The sequence below is a fragment of the Parambassis ranga genome, chromosome 16 (assembly GCF_900634625.1).
Source record: "Parambassis ranga chromosome 16, fParRan2.1, whole genome shotgun sequence".
Taxonomy (NCBI): domain Eukaryota; kingdom Metazoa; phylum Chordata; class Actinopteri; family Ambassidae; genus Parambassis; species Parambassis ranga.
This window is the reverse complement of record NC_041036.1, coordinates 20781917-20806850: the sequence shown is the minus strand read 5'-3', so window position 1 is coordinate 20806850 and position 24934 is coordinate 20781917. Positions and strand designations below refer to the sequence as shown.

General features: G+C 41.0%; 1 protein-coding gene across 1 annotated transcript in view; it reads right to left on the bottom strand.

Moving 5' to 3' along the window:
* dgkb (diacylglycerol kinase, beta) overlaps positions 1-24730 on the bottom strand; it is a 54926-nt gene extending 30196 nt beyond the window's left edge. Inside the window, exons 1-18 of the mRNA XM_028425163.1 lie at positions 24660-24730; positions 21785-21861; positions 21317-21337; positions 20571-20718; positions 16601-16738; positions 12476-12525; positions 11367-11441; positions 11150-11269; positions 9718-9835; positions 9390-9478; positions 8926-9042; positions 8545-8643; positions 7804-7905; positions 6159-6232; positions 5422-5496; positions 2372-2457; positions 1714-1803; positions 1316-1476 (exon numbers count right to left, since the gene is read on the bottom strand). Of these exons, the coding sequence (XP_028280964.1) occupies positions 1316-1476; positions 1714-1803; positions 2372-2457; positions 5422-5496; positions 6159-6232; positions 7804-7905; positions 8545-8643; positions 8926-9042; positions 9390-9478; positions 9718-9835; positions 11150-11269; positions 11367-11441; positions 12476-12525; positions 16601-16738; positions 20571-20718; positions 21317-21337; positions 21785-21861; positions 24660-24729 (1710 nt within the window). The 5' untranslated portion in view covers position 24730. The remainder of the gene's footprint in view (positions 1-1315; positions 1477-1713; positions 1804-2371; positions 2458-5421; positions 5497-6158; positions 6233-7803; positions 7906-8544; positions 8644-8925; positions 9043-9389; positions 9479-9717; positions 9836-11149; positions 11270-11366; positions 11442-12475; positions 12526-16600; positions 16739-20570; positions 20719-21316; positions 21338-21784; positions 21862-24659) is intronic.
* Positions 24731-24934: the final 204 nt, after the last annotated feature.

The following is a 24934-nucleotide window of genomic DNA, read 5'->3' as shown; positions in this document are numbered from 1 at the left end:
ACCATCTCTCTTGGGCTCATGTCCAATCCCTTAACATGGAAGAGGCGGGGTTTTTGACCTATACTGCAGCCAGCCATCAGGGGGCGTTCCAGGTGTTTTGACTTCACTTTTAGGGAGCTGTTATGGGGTCTATCTGTTATACAGTGAAAGGCCAAAAGAGAGGGCTGTGCATTAGAATCAACCTGAAAGCTTATGGTACTTTCTTAACGGCTAATCAGTCGAGACCCTTTCCATTTGTCCAAAATATAGACCTGGTATGTATATGATTCAACAGCAGGGGCCACTCTGCATGTTCCACTACTACTCATCTGCAAGTACTTCCTTCAGAACTAACTGTACACAACACAACTGTACAATTAGTTGGCCTTGTGTCCTGACGTCCCAGCACAGATATAATGGCAGCCGTTCTGTCCCTCTCCTGACGTTTCTCTTCCACCTCCAGCTTGTCCACACTTTGCATTCCGAGCATAGGTGATGTGCACGTTAATGGAACGTGTGCTTGCAGCTGAGCCTCAGACCTCACCTGGCAACAAGGAATTCTATTTTCTGATTGGTCGATATGTCGCTAATTCCAGACACACCGTAGTCTGCCTTTTACCCATTTACAGGATATTTATAGGAGTTATGTGTGGTGAAGCTAATAATTTCTCCGGGTGAGAACTTGTTGAAATGCGTGTGTCCCATGCTCATGCTAATGCTCATGCTAAAAACGTAGGGATTTAGGCTGGCTCACTGGTGCGACTAATACTCCGTTGCAACTTATTTAATATTTTTTTTTCATTATGCATTTTTTGGCTTTGTTTTTGGAATGACACAATGTTTTAATCCTGTTTTTTTAAGCTGCATTTAATGAAATTTACATACAACTGTGTATTTTATCTGGTTAACTTAGATTAATAACAGTGTGTGAATAAATTATAGCAAAACCACTGAGAATATACAATTTGTGATGCAAATTCTAACAAATTAAATGCATTTCTTTAATATTTGACACTTAAACGTGAGACTCGCCACAATGCCTATCACATGGAGGTGTTTGTGTAGCAGCGAGAGGCGTCATGGAATTGCTAGGCAACATTCAATCAGCTGTCAATTGCCTGTGTGCCATTAAAATTCCACACAGAATCAGAGATTATTTACCTACAGATGTATTTACTGTAACTGCTTTCATCATGTAGCACTAAGTGCTTCTTACTCAGAATTCTAATATTTCTTCTCTCACCTGGTCACAATTTTCTTGTGTTTTTTTTCAGTGTAATTGGAACCAGGACCAGAGACACCAAATTAAGGACAGTCTGTGTGTTAATGGACTTACCACCCCGATGGAGAAGTAGTTGTTTATAATGCTGTAAGGCACCGGGTCCCCGCGCTCCTCCTTGTCTGTGGGAGTGACATCAATCTTCCAGCGATCCAGCATCAGCTCTGTACTGTTCTCGATGTCTTTTAAGATCTTCAGCAGGCTCTCACCCTCGTAGCCTCCGGAAAAATAGCACAAGACAATTTTAATTACCATTATTCTGCTATTTGTGTTTATGGTGATTTTATGTGATGTTCACTTAGCTTCTTAGATGCTCTTTAAACTATAACGTGTGTGTTGCTGTAAATATGGAGGTAAATAATAGGAAAGAAGTGTGGTACAGCCTCTGTATGTCTCAGTCTGTTGCTTCAAGGCCTGTGTTTTTTCACAGATACGTATGTGTTTTCTGTCAGTACCTCCTCCCCATCGCAGACATCTTGCCAGGTCGTTGCCCGTGCCAAGAGGAAGTATGCACACAGGGGGGTTCCTGTCCAGGTTGGCCTTATCTGTAGTAGTGGCACAAATGTCATAATGGGGGACAAACCAAACTCAGTGTGCAAAAACTTGCAAAGAAAGCACCAAATCCATTTTTGCAAAAACTACAAGTCAATATGAGCGTCCAGTTGTACAGTCTATTTCAAGAGACACATTTTGCCTGACAGTTATTACCTCTCTTTGTTTTGATTGATAAAAAATTGAGGCAATTTTTGAGAAGGCTGCACAAGTAACACATCTTCACAACCAAAGAGAGGAGGCCAGGTGATTTTTTTTCTTTCAAATGATGACTAATATGTTGTTTTCCCAACACACGTAATCATCCCATTTTACCACCCCTGAATACGCAGGCTCGGACGTAATGAAAGTGTTTATATACAACCCATAAATTACGCTTTACCATTTCTGGCTGAACAACAAGAGTGCTGCTGGCCGGGAAAACTAATAAAAACAAATGCAATTTTGCCAAAAAAGGAAATGGGGTGTTTGACTTCTACAATGTTGTGCAGTAGCTCGAGGCAGAGTGAGGTTTCGAGTCCCCAACTGATGCAATGGAAAGACTGAACACTGTGCGCGTACCAATGAAGTCCAGGATCCAGCCCACAGTGCCGTCCCCGCCGCAGGCCAACACTCTGAAGTCAGGAACATCTCTGAAGAAGTTCAACCTGCAACAAACAGTCAGAAATCATGTTTTATTAGGGCATTGAAAGCATGTGTTGGCTGAAATATTAGGCTGCTTCAATAAGGGGAGTTGGAGACAAAAAGATTAGTCCCCCTATGGAAATTCTCTTTTCACATTGGTCTTTAAATACGTCTTAACACTATTTTCTTTCCAGATGTTCTGATTTTACTTTAACCCTGATAAGATTCCCAGTTCTAGTCACACTGAAGTATTCCCACAGCATTATACTGCCACCACCGTGTTTGACTGTGGGAACAGGGATCTTTGTTCCTCTCTCTCTTTGTTCCTAGACTTCCAGTCTGTGTCACCTTCATCCAGTTTGACCCAAAAGAGTCACTCAGTTAAAGCTTAGACCACATAGTAACATTGTATAACAGTGATTTGTACTTAGGCTAAACAGAGGAGAGTTCTTAAGTGGAGGTCATTTTTTATTTAATTTCTCATTTTAAAATATTAACCGGGTGATTATTTTGCTTTTTGGGTGTATATCATGAGCATATTCCTGCCACAGCACACTGCTTCACTGCAAACCTCATCTAATCCCACAAAATAACACATGTGGCATTGATAATTATTCATTCAGGGAGCTAGCCTGCCTGTTCAAGGGCTAATTGGATCATGACAGGCAATGTTCAGTCCAACTTCTTCCGTTCCTTCACAATAACAAAGCCCCTAACTGAATGAGCCATCTTCTGAGCCTCATATGGCGGGTAAATGATTCGCTCAATTACTCTCCAACTGGGACCGCAAACCATATTAGACGCAAAACAGATGACCACAAACATGAAAGGCAACTTTGGGGATATTTAAATACCAAGAAACAAACACTTAATTTGCTGTAATTGTGTTAGTGAGGCAGCTAATTGACAGCAGTGCGTGCGGCTGCCTTGGCCTGCAGTGTCCGACGGTGACCGTTCACCCTGCTAATGTGAGCTGCAGAGGGTACACTTGACAAAGTATTAACAAGGTTACGATGGGGCAAGGTCATCTAGAATGTTCTCAGCTCTGAGGTGCAGCTCTGAGTTCAGCTCCAGACCAGAGGCAGGCGATGCTTCAGGCCACAGACCGGCTCGACACTGGACGGAAGGTTAGTCCTCAAAACTCAGCTCTGTGTTGGCACAACGTGTGATATGAGAGCTGTCACCAGGCCAAATCCTCATGTGTGTGTGCAGTTGTGTGTTTATTTTTTTTTTTTATGAGGTGTACAGATTCTGTTTTCAGATCTAATCAAAGGCAAACAACGTGGCAGCACGGCGCCAAGGCATTCCTGTGTCTTTAAACGCTGCTGGACGCACACGGCAAAGTGAAGGAGCCTCCTGCATGTAAATGATCCATTCATTTTCTTAATCACAAATGTGAACCATAGGAAACCTGACACTGCCCACACCGTCAGCCTGCAGTGAGCTGCTTGTCTGTATGCGTGATCACATGTGGTATGGTGAGAGCTTCACCCCTCTCTATCCGTCAGTCATTTGTGTCGGCGGCTCTCCGTTCTCATACGCCATTATGCATATGGAGCCGCCGCTCCTCTGAGGATACAGCATGGTACTGTTGTCTCCAGGATTTGTTATGTGTGAACTCACCTCATTTGTGTCTGTGCTGTGTGAGGGAACCAAGAGTAGGCTTTAATAGTAAAGGCCTCTCTTGCATGTGATGGTGGTTATTATATGGGACAAAACATCATTATGTTAGTAAACAGAAGATCATTAGGTGATATGATTTGTGAGCTAACAAACAAAGAAATGATTTGGACTTTTCTTTTTTTTCTGTCCCTCTTCCTTCCGTTTGTTTCTTTCTGGTTTGACATGAATAACATTTAATATTAAAACATATATAATTTCCTATCTATCAGTAGAAGTAAATAACATTTCATGATGAAAATACAGTTTGATCATCTTTTCTTTGCCAGGAGATGCACCAGCAATTCTTTAAAGTCATTGAAACATGTAAATAACTAAATAAATGTAACATACAGAAAGTCTTAACATAATCAGTGCCATAACAGCAGTTATTGATTGTTTGATGTGTTTGGACATCTCAATCATTCCTCCTGTTTATACCAAGCTATACAAGTTAAATCATTGTAAAAGTGTGAATTTTCAACAGACAAGAAAAAAATTGTTCATTTTTGCTGTGTGCCATCTTAACTTACACAGAGCCTGAGGCAAGCGAACTAATACTTATGCATATGAGCGAATCTCCCAGGTCTTCACTTTAATATGACACCAAATGATTTAAATACACCTTGTGGTTGCTGAGATATACTCCATTTATTTTGGGCATGCCATTTTGAAGCTGAGGCCTTAAAAATAGGGTTGGGGTGGAAAGGCCTAGCTTCATTTATTTATTAAAAAAATGTTTAATTTTAACTAAATGTAAAAATATTTGCATTTTACCTGTTTGTTCCTAATACTGAAATATATCAGATACAGTATTACAAGCAAAACCAGCCTCCCATATCGTTTTAAAGGACCAGTCTGCAAGTTTTGGCGACATCTAGTGGGTATGAATATAAGGCAACTACCCGAGTACTCCCCCCTTTTTCAAACATGAAGGGGAACCAATTACCCCCATTTGTCTGTTGAGACTAAACTTAACAAGTTAAATATGTTTTATGCTGTAAAGTTGGACATTTCAACAAGGAGGTCTGTGTGGAACCAGCCTCAAGTGGACACTAAAGGAACTGCAGGCTTTAGCTCTCAGGCCCAAGGGTTGCAGCTTAGAGAGAATCTATGTTGGCTGTCATCTCAGGGTAAGTGTATTTCATGTTGAATTACTGTACTTCAGGCTCCGTTAAACAGACCCTGCGACCTGTACCACAGGCTAATCCTTAGGTACAGTTATATGCTTGTCTATTTTATATTTGTCAGTAGACAGACTTGTAGAACTATGAACATGCCCTTTATCATTTTTGTCAAAGAAAATATGCCTTGTTAGAATACCATACCCCGGCATGGGTCCATTCTTGGCCAGGTTGTACACTTGTCTCGGGTTCAGGAGATATTGGAACTTTCTGTAAATTCTGCAAGAGTAAAGAAAACATCTGTTAAAAACATCCGAAACAACAACTGATGCTCCAATATCCCACACTAGTCTCCTTTCGCCTTCAGGTTAGTACAGACCAGCGTCCAATCAGAATATGACAAGGCAGTGGACTGGGCAGTAGGGTGGGACATACCCAAAGTCCCCTGGAGGAGAAACCATTAGAAAGACTAATTCATTTTAATTTCAATTTCATTATATCAACTAGCTGAAGTCGTATTTTGATCTCATAATTTAAACAAATGAGGGCGGGCGTAATAAGGAGTGAATGAATATGTTTCAGTAATAACCCAATTAGCCCTGGGTTAAAGAAGGGGGACCAGCCAGGGATATGACAGTGAGAAGGGTGTCTAAGGAGCGAGAGAGAGGGAGAGAGAGTGTGTGTGTGTGTGTGTGTGTGTGTGTGAGTGAGAGAGAGAGAGAGAGAGTGTGTGTGTGTGTGTGAGTGAGTGAGAGAGAGAGAGAGAGAGCTGGTGGTGCAAGCGGCCAGCGCTTTAGGTAAATGTTATTGTGTTTTTATTTGACTAAGCAAGCCTAAAGCATTTGGCAGCCAGGGGCCACGCCGCTGCCTTCTTCCCTGTGCGGCTGAGGAGCGGGCTTTAGAGGACTCTTGTAGCATGTTGAGACAGATTGTGTACTTACCTCTCTCCCTGCTTCCCCCCGCTCTTCGGATTGACAAACACTAGCAGAGGATGAGTGCCCTCTATTGTTGTGATCTGAATGGGAGATGTCAAAACAAACCGTTGGTGTTTGGAGACTGCAGGATGCTTCACAGGAATTCACTTTCAAGCCATATCCCTCAGACATGTTAGAGTATATACAGCACTTCCAAGCAATGCCAGTCATCTAGTCCATGTTTTACTGCAGTTTTTTTCCTGTTACCTGACCAAGGAGAGGTGTTAGCGCTCCAAAGGTTCTGCCAGACAAAATCTGATGTAGTAAAAGATTTTTAGGCTAATTTATTTTATGTTATTGGCACGAACAAGATTAAAAAAATATTAGTCTATACTTTTAATTTTTCTGATGAAGGGTATCAAAAAAAAAGAATCAGAGAACAGGGCTTTATTGTTTTTAGCAAATGTTGCACAAATAAGACTAACAAGTACAGTATTTGTAGCTAATCCATGTGTTATTTATTTTCAAATTAGTATTATTATTAATAAAAGAACAATATTATTATTATGATTGTTAATATTATAATTAAGTCTGATTTAGATCTATCCTGTGATAAACAGGCTACTTGACTTACAAGAAATTTTCTTTATGATTTTTGGTTTACTTAATAGTACCATGTAGACTTGTTTTCAGTACTGTTATAAACATACATGAAGCCTAACTAAGATAAAAGTGAATCTAGTGTTCTTTATGTTGCTGATGCTACACCCTGAAGGCGCCTCCGTAACAAGTCCACCAAACTGGCTACACAGCAAACAGCGGCACGAGTCCATCATTACGCTCCTATTCTTCAGGCTTCAGTGCCCATAAAACAACTCATCTATCAAACAATCAATACCCTGAAGCTGATATCTCATAATTCACAATTTAGTGGCAATAGTCAGTGCCTCCTAATCAGCAGGGCGGTTTGAGGATTTTCCTGCGTCTCTGAGCAACAGGGAAACATACGAGCAGAGCCTGGGACGCTGGCGGCCAAACTCACAAAACAGCCACCCAAACAAGCTGGGGTCCGGCCCCTGTTTAAATCCTGCAGTCAGTCTGCGACTGAACGCGCCCAGTGCTCTCCCTGACACAGATGAAGCACTTAAATCCCCCTGTCTGCTATCCCAGCAGGCCGAGGGTGAATTAATGAGCTCCCTGTCCAGTCCGGAGTGATCCATTACTTCCTGTAATTATAAATAATAATCTTGATTATTACGCTGGTTAGCCAGCGAGAGGCATAGATGGATGTGCCTGGGATATGATTCATCATATTTCTCTCCCAGCCACGCGTAGACGAGCAGTCGCCGCAGACGGCGGCAGGTTTCCATCGTCGACATGCTGGCTGACAGATATTAGAGAGGATCAGGCCTCTGCTGTTTGAAGCCTGCGGAGCCCCGGCATACATCCCAACAGCTGCATTTCAAAACACACACACAGAAGCTGCTGCTGCAGGTACAGCTGGCGCATCCAGCACTGATCTCCATCAACTCTCCATTTGTTTTCAAATGATTATCACTCTGCTGTTGTAAAGGTTTCTACCTAATGATCTGCAACATATGCTGCAGTGTGACCTTATTATAACAGATTGTGATTAGCTGGATATGAGTACAGTCACTGTACATAGTCTAACCTGAAGTCCTTGTCCATCGACTGTGACGGAGTTGGCTCTCTGCATCTTCCCCCGGCTCGACTGGCTGGACCGAGAGTCTTTTCTCAGCGTGGACTGCCTTTCCTGAGGTCAGAGGTCAAACAGTTAGAGGATGCACCAACCAACAAAAAGTGGGCTTTTCTACAACAAGGAAAAAGTGTTTAAGTTTAGTATGTGGACTGATGGCAGTGACAGAAAGCTACTGTAATGTAACCACAGCACGGCCTTGACTTGCTCTAAAGTCAACAACAATAGATGAATATAGAATACTTGTGTATTTAAAACTTTATTTTATTCCTGGTAGAATAAACAATGCAGTGAAACAGTGGTTTATCATAACTGAATATTTTAACCCTATGTTGCCTGGAAAGTTTTATTTAGTTTTATTTGGTGCTAATTAAAGGAAACGTCTAGAGAGTGATGCTTTATTTAGGGCTTACAAGCACTTTTCTGGACACATTTAAAATAATAATAATAACCAGCTAATACAAACGATAATAAAAACACACTGGATACAACGTGTCTTTACTATGTTTTTTTCTGCCTTTTTGGCCCGTTCCCCTGAAACTGAAATTGTAGAAATAAACTTCTCAAATATAAATTGTTGCCATTTGCACGCTCAGTGGGAGAACACAAGCTGATGATTGGATCCTCAGATAACACTGTGTCAGTCCAGGTCAGGCTGACTTGTGCTGACCAGGTGACGAGTGAAGTCTTACTTACCAGGACGATGGGGCAGATTGAGTTGGGGGGCAGGATGTGATCCTTCAGGGGTCCGCAGTCACACTCGGGTTTCACATGCGAGGCACACTTGTTATGGAGCTGGAGGAGGTGGCAGCCATTATTAACAACCCACTTGTGTCAATAACAGCACGTGTTTAACGATACAATTTCAGGTATATGCGCGGGTTTTATTTGCATTACATGTGTCGTTGCCTCTGTTTTATTTTCTGTTAACTTGAAACTGCAAACAAGTGTTTTCTGAGTGTAAATTGGCAGGATGACTTGTGAGGTATCAGAGGTGCAAAAACGAAACCCTAAACAACAAGAAGCAGTGGGAATATAATGAGGAGGTGGCTGCCTCTCCTCAGGGTGGCGACTTACCGTGATTTGACACCACACACAGTGGAGCCCAGTCAGGCCCTGGTAACACTTAATGGTTTTGTGACACTTGTCACACTTGGTGGGGCAGTTCCCTTCCACCCAGAAATGATGCATTACCTGCAGAGAGAGGGAGAGAGACAGCACACGGTGAGAGGAAAGAAGTGACAAAAGAAAACATGGTGCCCAAAAAAAAAAAAACAACAAGATACATACAAAGGTACAAGTGACACGACAATTAAAGACAGCAAGGAGGGAGAGAAAACAAGCAAGCAGGAACAAGAAAGAAAGAGGCAAAGAAACAACACTGTCTGCCTCTAAACTGGCCTCATTCTGCTAATTAGAAATGCTTAGCAGCAGATTGAGTTGTTTCAATTCCATTAGAGGAAGAGGAGCCCTTGTCCTGAGCTGCATGGAGCATTGCTGATCCAAGCGTGCCGACTGGTAAACACTTGAATTGGACGCACCTCTGTGTTTTTCTTGGACTTGACGTAAGTTTTGATGCAAGACAGCGGAGCACGAGCCACGCAGCGCTCATGGACTGTGTACTTGCAGACTGAAAAAAAAGAAGAAAGAAGAACAATAAAAGTGTAAAGTGTAGTGTAGTTTTTTTTTTTTTACATTTTCAGAATTTCCAGCACAAACTTTAAAAACAGCATGTCCCACTAATGCTAATAAGCTAATTATGTTTACACTAGTTGTTTCTGTGTTAATATAAACACACACATAGTGGTATTGGAATGTACAAAACACAATGCTTGATTACTTTCCATGGTATGAATGTGCGTTACTCACATGAACAGCAGAGGCCCTGCTTCCCCAGGCCAATCAGCATGTTGAGACACAGGTTACAGTAGGCTGGCTTGTTGAAGTGCTTCAGTCTCCACACATGCTGCCCATCATCTTTTACATTCTGCAGTGACACATCAATGAATTATTACTTGACTCAAGTATCTTAACTTGTTGGTTATTCTTACAGTTATGTTTTCATTGTATCTTTTTTCAAAAACAGTTTAAACTCATAAAGCTGAGGGGGTTTGCTGTCCTCCTCTTGTAGTAATATTCATTCATAAAAAATGACATTTGGTAGTGATAGCTATGAAAGCTGGTCAAATGCCTCCACCTAGTGGACAAAAATGTAAACTGATGTTTAATACTCAGGTTTTCAGGAAAACACATGAAACAAAATCGGTTTGTAGTAATTGCTAGCAATAATCATGCATTTATATATTTAAAATGTTGACACAATATATTACAGTAATTTATATTCATAATATAAATCTGATAACATGTCAAAAACTGCATAGAACCAAACACACCAAATAATACCACCTTAAATAACATTGTTATTGTCCATGTCATTTTATGTTAATGCAAATAGGCAAATTCTCAAAGCATCTCATGAGCCCTCTAACTTGAACTTGACTTTTTTAAGAGTCTACCACTCTTCAATAGTATAGACATTTGGTGGCATTTGTAGCAACTTGATAGCAACACACTTCTTATAAATGTAAAGTGTGTGGTTTGTGTTTTCTTTCATTACTACAGACTGTATTCTGGGCATGTAAAGAAAAAAAAAAGGATGAGGCACCCCAATGCTACAATTCTAATGCTTTTGCAGGTTTTAGGAACTGAACACATGATGTAGGCATTTATATCTCTTCAGGGCACTGTCATGCAGTGTAGACAGCATCCTTCATCCTGCATTCCCCAAACTAAGGATGTGGCATTCACAGGAATGGAATGTACATGACCTTTGACCTCTGACCATGGTGCCACATTTGAAGAAATTCTCTGCTCTCTCACCACTCTGTGAACTAGAGATTGTACAAGATAAACGCCACAACAGCTCATCTGGCCAAAACATCTGGATCTCCCTTTGGTGGTTGCAGCATAGGTCATAAACCCCACCTCCTCCGTGTTAGTGGACTGGACCTGGACCAAACTAAAAACTAAGAGGACTTCAAAGCTGAGAAGTTTTTCTCAGAGGTGGTTTAGGCTTGTTATCTAATTCTTAACATGCTGGCTGACGCAGAAGTAGATGAGTGTTTTGGTTGAACAACAATGATGTAGGTTCACCTCTGGACCTCTACTGCAGAGACTCTGCTTCCAGGATGGCATCCTAACCATCACCCATAAGCCATATGTTTTGGTCTCACCTTTGTACAATGGGCAGAGGCAGAACCACACTGTCCATCTGTATACACAGCCAATGCTGTGGACTCACCGTCTCCAGGCCCAGCAGGACGAGCAGCGGGATGGTGGTCATCCCTCCTTGAATCCACTCCTCCAGTGACACAGTGCCATCGTGATCATAGTCGATCTCCTGCATCATTTCCTGAAGGATCTACAGAAAAAGCAAATACCGATCCCATTCATTTTTTTTTGAAAGCCAATACATTTCACTGTGATTACAAATGGATACAAAAGTGAGTCTGTCCTACTGGCTTCAGCTCTGTTACGTCCCACTCCAGGTACTCTGCTACATGCATCATCTGGGAAATAATGTGCTCCAGCTCCTGTGGAGAGACCACAGACGGTCATTACAGGCACCAAAATACTGTATTTACCTTTCTGTATATTGCAGCCTTACAAGTTGATGTCACTAAATGACTCTGGCATGAATAGACTGATAAACAGCCAGTAATAGCAGGTTGGGAATGTCACTCTTTTGCACATAGAGGGAAAACAAAGGCAGTGTGGGAAGAGCTCTGAGGCTGATGGTTTAATTACAATGGTTGTTTTGGGGGCAAAGCGGGGTGGGGGGAGGTTGACATTGTTATCTGGTGGCACACTGAATCACTATGATGCACTCTGGTGTAAGATGGTGAGCTTTTTTTTCGAAAATCTTGAATACATTTTGTTCACACTGAAATGAATGTAGCTGGGTCCTCATCATTACTCCTCCCTGCATTCTATTAGCCCCCATTTTAATCTGCCAATCTCTCATACACACAACCTATACATACCAGAGATGGGGCACCTCAAAAAGCATAAGGATAGTCCGTCTATCACTTGGTTAGGGGGAAACCTCACCTCACCTGACATTACAGTTTTATTTGATTCATTATGAGTCAATTATTTGATCGCTAGGAGCCTAGGAGGCAGTTGATGTTATGAGCTAGCCCAGTTAGCTGATGAATAGATAAACGTATATGGTCACAAGTACACTTCTTGCAGGTGGGGAACGATATTTCTGTAGAATAATAGATGATGGTACAGGGTGCTTTCAGTCTAGTGAGATAATATTCATTTCAGTCATTTGAGACTTGACTTGGACTTATACCACTTCTCTGTCATTGATAAATAAAACAGCCCACACTTGTTTTCCTCTTATTTCATTCACTTACACATGAACTATTACATGCACATAACAGGAGAAATCTGCAAATGATACAAACCCATTCTTTTAATTTATGAGATTAACCTTTGCTTAATTCTTGATTTTTAATATTGACTTCTGTACAAAACAGCTGCTTTTGCTCACACATACACCCACTGTTGCAGGTGGGATCAGTTATACAGTGGGTAACCTTAAAAGAGGAATGTTTACCGAGCTGTCCAGAGATCCGTTTCCATCTGTGTCATAGAGGCGAAACATGACTGTGGAGACAAACACAAATACGTCAAGCCACAACACTGCTTCAATGCAAATGTCAAACAAAGCCCACATCTGAGTGCTGCCAACTTTAAGTGTCCCATAATTGCCATTCACTCATCACCATGGAAACCGTCAGCTGCTTAACCACAGCTGTGACTGGTTGTCCCTTGACGTCACTCATGATCATACAGTAAAACATGACCAGACTATAGATCATTTTCACGCCTATAGATAGAAGTGCTCTACACCACCACTGCACCCACACCCACACCCACACTCAAACCCAGCCTCCGCCTGTGAGGTGCAGCGGGCATCGTAAGGGCTGATGTCAGATGGAGGCTCGTTAGGCCATTAACGAGGAGCTGATTGCCAGTTTCCTGAGGGGGTGAGACCTTTTTAGGGAGAAAAGGAGGGGGAGGTGTGGTCTGGTGTTTGGTGTTGGTTGGAGTGTTAGAGGAGGTGACTGTGGGGCCCTAAAGAGACCCAAAAAACCATTAAGAGTTATTAAAAGCAGCTATGTTCCTAAAGTTATACTTCATCTAATTATTTGGGGGGAAAAGGAGGCTTGGGACAAAAAACGTTTTTAGATTTATTACAATCATGTTCAAAAGTTAGTTAATTCTATTTTTTGTATAAAAGAAAGGGGGAAACACATGTTTAATACTGTGTCCCCTCTTACTGCTTCCATAGGATTTAATTGTTTGAGCTGCAGCAGGTGCTGCATGATGATCAGTCCTTGATAAATTGATCATCAGCAGGTGTACAGACCTCTGTAAAAACAGATGTTCTGGATCAGGTGTGTGTTAACACAATGACAAGAGAGAAAGACATAAACAATGGTGTTAGAGAAGCAGCTGTTGCTGCACATCTCATCTGAAACACTTCTAAAACCATTTCAAACTGTTTGGAGTTCAACGTTCTACAGAGAGAAAGATTATTCACAGGAGAAAAACATTCCAGACAGCTGTCAATCTTCACAGGAGTGGACGTCCCAGAACATTCACCCAGAGATCAGGGAAATAAAAAAAACCCAAGAGCTACATGTCAGAGCCTACAGACCTCACTGAGCATGCTCAGTGTTAATGTGACAGCACAATTAGAAGAAGACTGAACAAGTACAGTTTGTTTGAAGGGTTACCAGGAGAAAGACTCTTCATGGAAGCAGGACTGAGGTTCACTAAACTGCATCTGAACAAAGAACAACACTTGTGGAACAATGTCCTATGGACACATGAGACCAGAGAGGAGCTGTTTGGTCTTAATGTTCACCACCATGTCTACTGAAAACCAAACACAACATTTCAGCAGAAACACCTCATACACACAGTCAGCACGGTGGTGGAGGGATGATGATTGTTTGTTTGTTTTACAGACACAGGATCTGGACACCGTGCAGTCATTGAGTGGACCATGAAGTCCTCTGTATACCAGAGTGTTCTAGAGACAAATGTGAGGACAGCTGTCTGTTAAAGCTTGGTGGAAACTGGCTCATACAACAGAACAATGATCCAAAGCTCAGCAGCTAATCTACATCAGAATGACTGAAAAATAAAAGAATCAAGGTTTTGGAGTGGATTAGTCAAAGTCCAGACCTCAATCCAAGTAAAATACTGTGGTGGAAAAAAAACTGCTGTTTTTTTGTCTAAAGTTGTATTTGACACACAATGATCAGATGATTTGTATTATATACGATATAATAAAACATAATCACATAGAAAATGGAGGTACTACATTTTGATGATAGTAATGTATGTTTACAAGATATTTTAGATTTAGATCTTATAATGTAGTTTTAAAACTACATTTCAAATTCATTTCATTCAAAAATGTCAGGATTGGTTTGCTGAACTACAGCTGATATTTAATTCAGTATCACTTATATATAACATACATAACAAATGACTTTTAGCCAGTTATTCTGAGCTGTTCACATCATTTTTAGCACTTTGTCTGTATCAATACAAAAAATACAAAAGAAATACAAAAAACACATGAGCACACATAGGGGCACATTTGTCCTTCAGCTGGGGCAGTGACAGTGGATAATGCCATTGCTGTGCTGACTGTGCTGCACAGTAAATATACCAGCTCATTAGTAGCCTCATAATCTTTGGATGCACAGTTTTGTCACTTTTATTTTATATTTCATTATTGAAATAGCACTTTTTTTGCAAACCTTAAATCACAACCAGTCCTTGCTATTTGAAGTGAACAACATTAAAACATATCCACTTATTAATATTAAATATTATTATATTAATTAATATTAACAGATCTGGACAGATTTTTTGAAATCATGAGCATCTTCTCTAAGTGATTTCTTCTGTAACAGAAAATCTCTTTATGAAACATCAGCACTGAAATCTGAGCAATTCTCCAACAAACCAGCAGAGGGACCCATCTGCTACAGAAAAAAAACATGGTGGAGGAGGAAGGAGAGAGGACAGGGATGCAGGGAAAGAGCCTTCAATAAGACATCACCTACAGTTAGTACTATTTGTGTGTGTCTGTGTGTGTGTGAGATGAGTCTCTCTCTCTTCTCTCTCTCTCTCTCTCACACACAGCATGAGTTAAATTATTTAGCCATCCCTGAGCTTAATGAGCGCTGCTCTGTTCAATAATTCAACAGATGGATGAGAATTATAGCAACACAGAGAAAAAAAGCCTGCTGTCCAATTAAGCAATGTAACCTTGTGAGTAAGTTATGTGACAAATGCAATTAAGAGATGTGTCAATAAGCTGCCAAATGAGGCAGCGTACATCCTAAAGAAGAACACAGTAGAAAGGATGTTAGTGGTTACATTTCATTGGATAACCTCAAAGGGAAAACAACAGTAGTAGTTCACTCATAAATCTAATGTTTAAATTTGAGGTACTTGCCGTAGAGAATTCACTCTTTTGTATAACACTCACATGGTGCTCACCTGACCAAGACAATGTACGTTGGGTTTGTGTTGGTGACTGTGAGACTAGGAGTAAAAATAGCAACCCCACAGATAAGACATAACGTCCTCCCGTCGAGATAGACTGAGGAACTCGGTCATCTGGCTCAGAGTAGAGCTGCTGCTTCTTTGTGTTGAAAGTAGCTACTGGTTAGGACGCCCCCCTGCAGGGCTCGCTGGTAAGGTGTCACTCTGACATGGCTAGAGATGGTAGCCAGGGAGAGGCAGATTAGGGCGTCCCTGCTTAACCATGGTTTATACTTTATATGAATTTGCGACGTACCCCCGTTGAGGCACGGTGCAATTCACCTCTAGACCAGTAGAGGTGGGTTTGGTTCTTTAAAGTCTCTCATTGATTGATTAGCTCCCGCCACTTCATGTTTCAGGGAGCAATGGTGATCGAGAGAGAGTTAACCTTGTTGTTTTTTTGTCCATGTCTGTAGTCAACAAGAGGTTTTTTAAAATGCCGGCGCAGGAGCACCTAGTCCGAAATAGCTGGAATACATTGCTACCGCTAATTATCACAGCAATCACAGTGCTAAACCAGCCTCTAGGCTGCCTTTCCTGCAACCCCACCTGGTTAGCTTCAGACATAATGTTTTAATGTTTAGACCTGACTAAGTAGTTTTATTGCCTATAACAAACAGGTGAATTTTACATGGGAGCCATCCGGTCTTCCACCACTGTTCGTCATTGTTACATGTCTTTTGACTGCTTGGTGCTGCTTTGAACAGCATGTTGCTCCAAACATTCCTAAATATGAAAAAAGTGTTCTTTTTCTGAGATCTTACATTTTTTAGGCTGTTTTAATGTTTAATCCATTTGGCCAGAACACGCACAGAAAACACAAATGTCTGCCTTTGCCCTCTCTTACCCTTTGCCCTTTTCACTGAGCGTCAGTCTGACATTACTTAGCCTTAAAAACTGCTTTCCGCCCCCCTGAGGTTTAACTCAACTGGTGACATTTCTTGAACCTCCTGGTGGCTTGGTTGTCTGGTGTTTTCTCTCTTTATTTATGTATGCAAAGGTTCCCTGTGTTTCTTGCATCACTTTGCTGCATTAATGTAATATCAGGACGTCTTCACAGCTGCATATTAATACAGGAACCATCCACATGACACAGGGCAGTACTCACACTCAAGCTTGTCCTCAGGACGCCCGCCCTCCAGCAACGAGAGGTAACACACAATGTCCTTAAGCTGCACAGTATCCAGAGGCCGGGGCAGGGTGGAGGTCTTCAGAGGGGTGGAGGTGGCTTTGATCAGCTTCAGTCCTGCAGGGATACACAGATGAAAGGTCAGAACATCCTCTGCAATGCCTCTTATGTTAGCCCAACAACCTGCTGTGGTAGGATGCCTGACATCAGTCATTATGCACACTGACCAAACAATATTACAGTCTGTTATTGTTTTTAACAGCAAAGACGACCAGAGTTGTGATTTCTGTGTATTACACATCACATTTACACACACAAGGCTTTCCACATGGCCACTATATTCAGTGTTTTCACTGTTTAGTCCGATTGAGTCCGAATACTTTTTTAGGTTTAGGAGATAATCAAGCTTTGGTTTTCACAACATTAAACACATTTTACAGCACCAAGCTTCTTCACTATTTTCTCGCCTTACAAAGGGATGAGCTCTGCTCTTACCAGCAGCTTTCCATGCACTTATTCCCATTATTAAACAGCGCCACTTTAAAAGACAAACAAAACAACAAAAGGACATCATCCTTCATTACACTTTCATATTATATATCAGAACTGAATAGAACAAGACTAACTTTCCAAACTAACCTTTGGTAGAAATGTGTTTTCTGGGACAGACCTTAAAGATGGCTGCCTCACCCCATATCCAAATTTTACAGTTTAAGTAACTACTCGTTTTTTTAAAGACTATAATTCCATGCTGCACATGCTGACACAAGCAGTTTCCTTTTACTGACGATCTTATTAAATCACTGTGAAAACTAAAATAAAGACAAATATATTATTAATTTGTGGCAAGATCAATATACAATACAAACGAAAATTATTCAATAAACGGACATCATAAACGTGTAACAGAACTTAAACAAAAACCCTGGGGTCTTATCCAAGCGCAACAAAATAAAAATAATTTCCAAAACTTTCACCTTAAGCCCCATAGACATATATACCTAGACCCCACGTTGGCCCGTCGCTGACATGAATGGACTCATAGAGGCTTTCCCAACAACAAATGACTGAAGCGAATAATTGGAATAATTGGAGATTGGAAGATGCAAGTGAAATTAGGGGGAGCAACCATGGAAGCTGTGGTGAAGACCATCACACAGCTCCAGGAAAAAAATAACTAAAAAGTTGGTATAGTTATAGTGGCAGAGGGAGCTGACGGGTGACATGTGCAGAGGTTTATACAGTGTCTTCTCTTAGAACCGCTCCCAGTTGGTCAATGAGGAGGTACAGACTTGAATTAGCCATTATCCTATCACAGTGATGCTGAGTTGTGTACAATCGTGCCTGTGTGTGCTTTTGTTTAGAAAAATGAAAAACGTGAATAACACAAAAGAGTTTCCTACAATGTTGCCATTTGCTCTCCTATAGGAGCTCAGATATCATTGATATCTGGGACTTGATCTGCTGCTACTGACTCACCTGCCTAACACCTGTCTATAGAGGTATACAGGCCATGCACAACTTGCTTTGAAACAAGAATACAATACTACATCCTCCATTAACTATTTGCTTCCAGGATCCTGTGTACAGACAACAGTGTACTGTATTGACACACGTGTTTGTGTTGGTGCTCAGACACACACACACACACACACACACACAGGGTGGTGGGCGGGTTTATACCCAACAAAAAGTGGATCAATAAGAGCCAATCAGCACACCCACATACCGTAGGCTGCACTGCTCCAGTTCCACACAGGCCCTGTGAGGTAAATGGGGCACACAATGTGCACTAAATATTGCATGCACAATAGTGAAACAACTGTTGTCATGTGAGTTGGTGTCCTTAGTTTACCCAGATTTCTAATTTGCACTGCACATGGTTTCATCCACGGGTGACCTTTACTGTTGAATTAGAAACTACTCATCCTGCTCTTCAGTGTACAGCAGGTTAAACACAAAAAGGAAAAAGCATTAAGAGGCAGTTCTATTATTTTAAAAACTCTTACACGCTCAGTTATCGTTCATTAAAGTTGCAGCTTAATAAACTATTAAACTGCTTATTAAAACCTGAACTTTCTGAAGTTTCATATTAGGAGAAAATATTGTCGTCTGAATGTTTCAGGTATACATACATTTATCTGACATGTCCATATGAGTCTGTATTTCTATGAAATTGGATATATGTGTGCTATGCTGAGCCTATACAATAACATGAGCACCTGTCCAATTTATTGTTTTAAATGTTTATATTTTCAGTAAATAATGTCTACACTGTTTATTTGTACCATTAGAGGTATATGTTTATTATGCTGAGTGTCTGTGTTGCAGCTCCCGAGCTTGGGATGAATAAAGTATTTCTATTGTATAAGCACAATTTTATCAGCAAGATGTCAGAATGAGGAGATGCCAGCCTTAAGATGGAAATCAGCCAGCAGCTGCTTTCTATGCTCCTAAGTGGAGCATAGAAACTCAACAGACATGATGCCACTAACTGTCATTGTAAAAAAAAAAAAAAAAAGGTAAAAAAAAAAACAGATGTGGTGTGGAGAGTGGAGTGGAGTGGAGTGTCAGCATTTGAGTGCACTTGTTTGCTCATCATCATTAGTTATTATTTCCCTCAAAATAAAAGCTTGACGTTCCCTTATGTGCACATATCAGCACTCAGTATTTAATATTGTGCATCCCTATTAAAAGACAATAACAATATGCAAAAGTGCAGGGACACTGAAAGAATAATGTGTCAATACATTTTAAAGCCAGCCCCCCAAAGGCCACGATGGGAACTGCAGTTTTTAATGGCCTATATTTTGTTATTTTAGTTTCTTTTATACAACACATCAGTCTGCTAAACAGGTTTTTATGGATAATAAAAATAATACATTTAGGATCTTTGCAGCAAATTTTAGCAGTTTGTTACAGATTCCAGCTTCTACGACAAGTAGCACTGTGTCAGTGTTCAAATGCTATGAAACTACCTGACACACCAGATGGTTTGTTACAGAGAACCTTCATTGAAGTCTCCAAAGGGAACTAACTGGAAAGAAGACTTTGAAAAGAATACTCTACATGTAACTAGATAAACCATCTGTCAGTCAATGTCTGTCATGAGCTAACTTCAACCAATCAGATCAAAAAGGAAACAAAACCATCTACTACAGGTGGCTGAAAGTAGCAGGACACACAACTGCCAGATAGCTAGACGGCTCATGTCTCATAATATCTCATCAGAACATGCTAGTTTCAGGGACACAGAAAACCAAAACTGCAAATACAATGTTTTGCTGAGAGCTCTATACACTCAAAACACCTCCTACTGTGGCTTTATGACACCTCAGAGCATGATGACCACTCACAGACTGAGCCTTGAACCTGAATGAGAACCTTAGTGTGATCATATGCCAATTCGGATGATGAGGGTGCTCCTTTTCTAACAACAGTCTCTTTACCTAGCATAGCAAATAGTCTATGGGGGTGTAAAGCCAAGTGTCAGTGCAGGGGCTGAGCCTGCTGTGATCTGATGTGTTATGCGTTCAATTTTAATACCTTAGTCATTTCCACACAAGAAAGAGATATCAGTATTGCTGTAAACAAACAAGACCGTTGCCAAGACAATTGGCAGGCATTAGGCTATAATTTACAATGTGTAACACTGAGCTGGACTTGGCAGAAAATCTGATGGACTGCCTGATTGCTTGAAAACAGAAACAGTAATGGTGCCTTTTTATGCGATGAAGCACTCAAAGTTTCTGGAAATGGCAGCAAAAGTGGCTCATTTTGAAAACCTGAGATTTTCAAGTGAGCCATGAGAATAATTGACAAACTGCCTGCACTTTAGCACCTAAAGCTGCTCTGGTCTTTTCACAGATACCTGTTACTCTAGAACACTAACATTCTGTGTTTATGAAGCGAGCATTTGTCAGGGAGAGGAATTCCTCTCTGCTCTTACCAGAGACTCTGGGCTTGTCAGAGGATGAGGGACTGGGTTTGGGCCCCTTGTTGCTAAACGACATGAAGAGGTGTTGACAGAACTCTTCGGGGAGTTCACTCTCCAGGAACGTTTGCATAAAGACCTTAAAGCCCTCGTAGTCAATCTCCTAAAAAAACAGAATGGTAATAGATCATGTTTATTAGTAAGAAGCGTTGGTCTTTTCTTACATGACATCACATGTGCTGTGGTTGGTGCATCTGTTCTCTGGCTGGCTGACATTAACAAAGGTCATTATGTTTGTGACCTAAGGTCAGACCAGGAGGAGCATGAGCAGAGTCCTAAAGTGGCAGCCAACCCACAGCGGACACAGTATTGTCAAAGGGTTGCTAAGGATACCCAGACCACTCACAGAACAAAGTAATAGGTGGCAGCTGAGGGATGTTATCTGAAGGTTTCACACCTGGAAAATGTCGTGGACAAATGGCGGCCTCGACACATGTACAGTGTAATCATTTCTAACAGTCTTTTGTTATCCACCCCTCTCACAGAGCACTTATGTGAAGAACAATGTAAAAGCCCTAAAACAACAGCTGCTGTGCTTACAGAGGTTGTTAGTAACAGATGTAAGGTTTTACAGTTTTCTGTCATCACTTAGTATAAAACAACATATTTCAGTGGAGTTCTCTAGAAATTGTGAGTTGAGTTATTCAGTGAGGACTAACATATATACGTTTGCTAAAAAAGAGAAATGACATCAAATTTACCTGGCTGAGGATTTCCTGCTTCTACAACCAGCAGCATGGAAGAAAGGAAGAAACTTAACATTCAACAAGGATGCATTCATTCATTCATTCAGTTCATACACAGCTGTACTGACTCAGACTGTGAACATGCAAACTGTCTTTTTCAGAAATACTACATATTTTCCCAAAGAAACATGATACAAACATTATATATATATATATATATATATATATAATGTTTGTATCATGTTATACATATATGTTATATGTATATGTATATGTTATATATATACTGTATACTGTATATACTGGAAGGTGTGAAATGTAGACAAAATATGGAAGTATTGCAACTTAAGTGATTACTCAAGGCCAGAATAGAAACAACCATAGTAACCAAACAAAGCAACGTTAGCAGCCAATGGTTCATTTTGTTACTGCAGAGGTGTCCTGAGAGGTGAGATTACACAATGCAGTGTAAACTGAGCATACCTCCTCTGGATTGTATTTGGCCAACACACCATCTCCATGGAACTCCTGCAGCACATCCTTCAGCTTCTTTGTGGAGTCTGAGCAGAAAAACAAAACAGTGAAGTCACCATCTGTTTGATATTAAATACTCATCAATTCTGTTTGCTTTATGCCCGTATGTCTGCAAATACTGTTATGTAAAGTGCATTATACACTGTTGTTTGGCCATGGATTTATTTATTATTATGATTTTTTTTGGACCAATGTGATTTCTCATACAGTGGCTGCAGCACAAAGAGAACCTGGTTATTCTTAAAATGGCACAGCTGAAGGTTCAGTTGACTCACAAACGAACAAAAGATTTCTGCTCCTGAAAGAAATCCTGATTGTGGCCCCATACTGGACTAGAATAATCTAATTAGTGCCTGATTATTTGTCACTTGCTGTTAGAGCTCTCAGACGCAGATAGAACTTCATCAGGCTGAGACTGAGATGAGACTTTAAGAGCCCCACTGCTAAATCAATTTCCAGCACCACAGATAGCAAGTTCCTAATGTTACCAAGGTTAATCCGAAGCCTCTCACATGCACTGGATGGTCCGGGTCATGTGTGAGTACAAAATAGTGCAATGTCAGCCCGTGTGTGACACTTTTTCATGTGCTCTCCTTCTTTCCAGCACTAATAGATCTGGATGTATCCACTGACTGTCATGTTCAGTGTATTCAGGACATGTTTTTAGTTTAATAAAGGTAGAAATAATTATGAGTCACCACTACCCACATTAGCTATTATATATCACATAAAGAGGAACTAATTGTCGGGAGTCAGATCTGCCCTGGCACACAGCTATTAAAACGTTATGAAAGGTGCGCTGCTCACTTTAATGAGAAGTGGGAGAAGATACATTAGAGGGGAGATGAAGGGGGGAGATGGTGAGGGAAGGTGAGGCGCCATCGCTGCTCATTGTTACAGCTCAGAGAAAGAGGTGCTTTATAACCTGTAGCTGCAGAGTCGTTGAAACTTAATTATGGCAAATCTGTCTGGCATGCACACATGATGTAGTTCTCTCTTGCTGTTTTTTTATTCTGCTCAGTTTTAATTTCAAACAATTGAAAGGTATGAAAAACTGCCAACCACTGGCATAACGTCGACAACAACATCCAGACAGAACCTGATTGGCTCTTGTTTCATGGAGAGAGAAGCGCAGTACAGAACAAGGCCCAGGCTCAGAGCAATTAAAGGAAGAACTGTCATCTCAAAGCGTAACACTGGTACAAGAGAGCCTGGCTGAAAAGCATTCATTATTAAGATTCATCGTATGTGCATGAAACGCAAATAATAGAGGCAATGGTTATAATATCTGAAAATAGCAGCAAGGACAGCTGATACAAAAGCACAAGAAACGTTAACATGTAAGTTCCATCACCTACTGACGGTTTGACTTTTCAAAGTACCTGTGGTTGGTGCACAGCATCCTGCTCTCAGCCTGCCGTATATTACTGTAATTTACACTCCTGGTACCATTTTAAAACATTTTACATGAAGAAATGTGTCAACAGCTGGGACTGTAAGACAAACCTCAGGTATCCAGAGAACTGGAGGATCACTGAAAGCACAAAGTCAGAAAAGAATCGTACTAATTTCCTATAAAGTAACAAAGCGAAAATCCTAAATGACAATATTTAAATATTTGAGGAGTGATTGGAGGAAAGAATGCAAACTCAGACAACAGGCAACACTAAACAAAGTCTTTAACTGAAATTTGATCTTCCTGGTCTTGGTCTTGTAAGAAGTAACGTTACAGAGGGAGCCTCATAGGACTTGTTGGACCTGCTACCTACTCACTATATAGGGGAGTTTGTTGTCACTTCTTAGTAATGTTAAGTACCACCAACCCCACCACACTGAGACCCTGTGACAGCACTGTCTCCACTAGGGCAAGATGGTGCTAAACATGTTGGGGAATGTGTACATAAATTGGAATTATTTTAATCATGCGTCACTGACAGCGTTAGCATTGTGAATGTAGTACTTTGGGTGCTTAAATGTAACTACAGAAGTTCTTGATGGATCACTTAATACTGTAAAATAAACGAAGCCAGAGGATTCTAGATTCCAATTGGCTGGTTCAGTCTCATAGGAGTGAGACCAAGAGGTCGTGCGGTGAAAAATCACGAGCACTTTGTAGCTGGTGCTGCATCCTTCAAAGGAAGATATTGTAAACGAAGTGCATCATAGCGACACAACAACAAATGTGTCATGTGTTGGTGGTGGAGGATGCAATGGGTGTTGGATCCTTTGTGGCCCAACACATCACAGGATTCATTACATGTCTGTGACAATAGATTTTTTTCAAGTAAACATGTCACGTTTCACATACAGAATTCTAAGAGTATGGTTGCCAGGCAACAGGAGCAGCATCCAGTGATAACCAGTAGCTCAAACAAGAAGTCCTTCATAGACCAGATCATTTCACTTAACAACACTTGGTGCTTCATAGACCACCAAAGCCACCACACATCATAGTTGTCCATTAGATCATGCAGCTCCCAAATTGAGGCACTGCTAACATCAATAGCTGTTAGACCCTGATGGATCTGGTTTCAATGTCATAGATGTAACTAACTGCAAACATGCTCCACCTTGTCCACCAGCTAGTTGCTAATTTTGTTTGCTGCTAGGCAGGCTGCTTCTAGAAGTGAGGCTAATCAGACAAACAGGCGGTAAAATGTCAGAAACTACACAGGGCAATCCGGTGAATGGGTCACACACATCACAGGTCATTCTAACTGTAGTTTAAAACTAATTAGCAGCTTGTCACAATCAATGTCTGCCTGAAGGTAAAGGCTAATGTGTCACCTCCTTAACACAGTCAGAGAGAACATCTTCCACTCACACTGAGTGTATTCCTGTAGCAAGGCGAATTCGGCTGGGGTCAGAGTGACCCATTTGTCCGGGCTGCTCATTGTGTTCAGACCACGTCTCTGTGTCCACCGAGCATTCCCAGGTAGCAGCACACAGTGGGGTCGTCACACTGGAAAACAACAGCAGACATCAAATCATCACATTTCATTCACAACCACATATTTTTTTTACCAAGTGGCAAAGCAGGTTAGAAACTCATTACAGGTGGCAACCAGACCTACTAAATAATCGTAAAAAAAAGACATG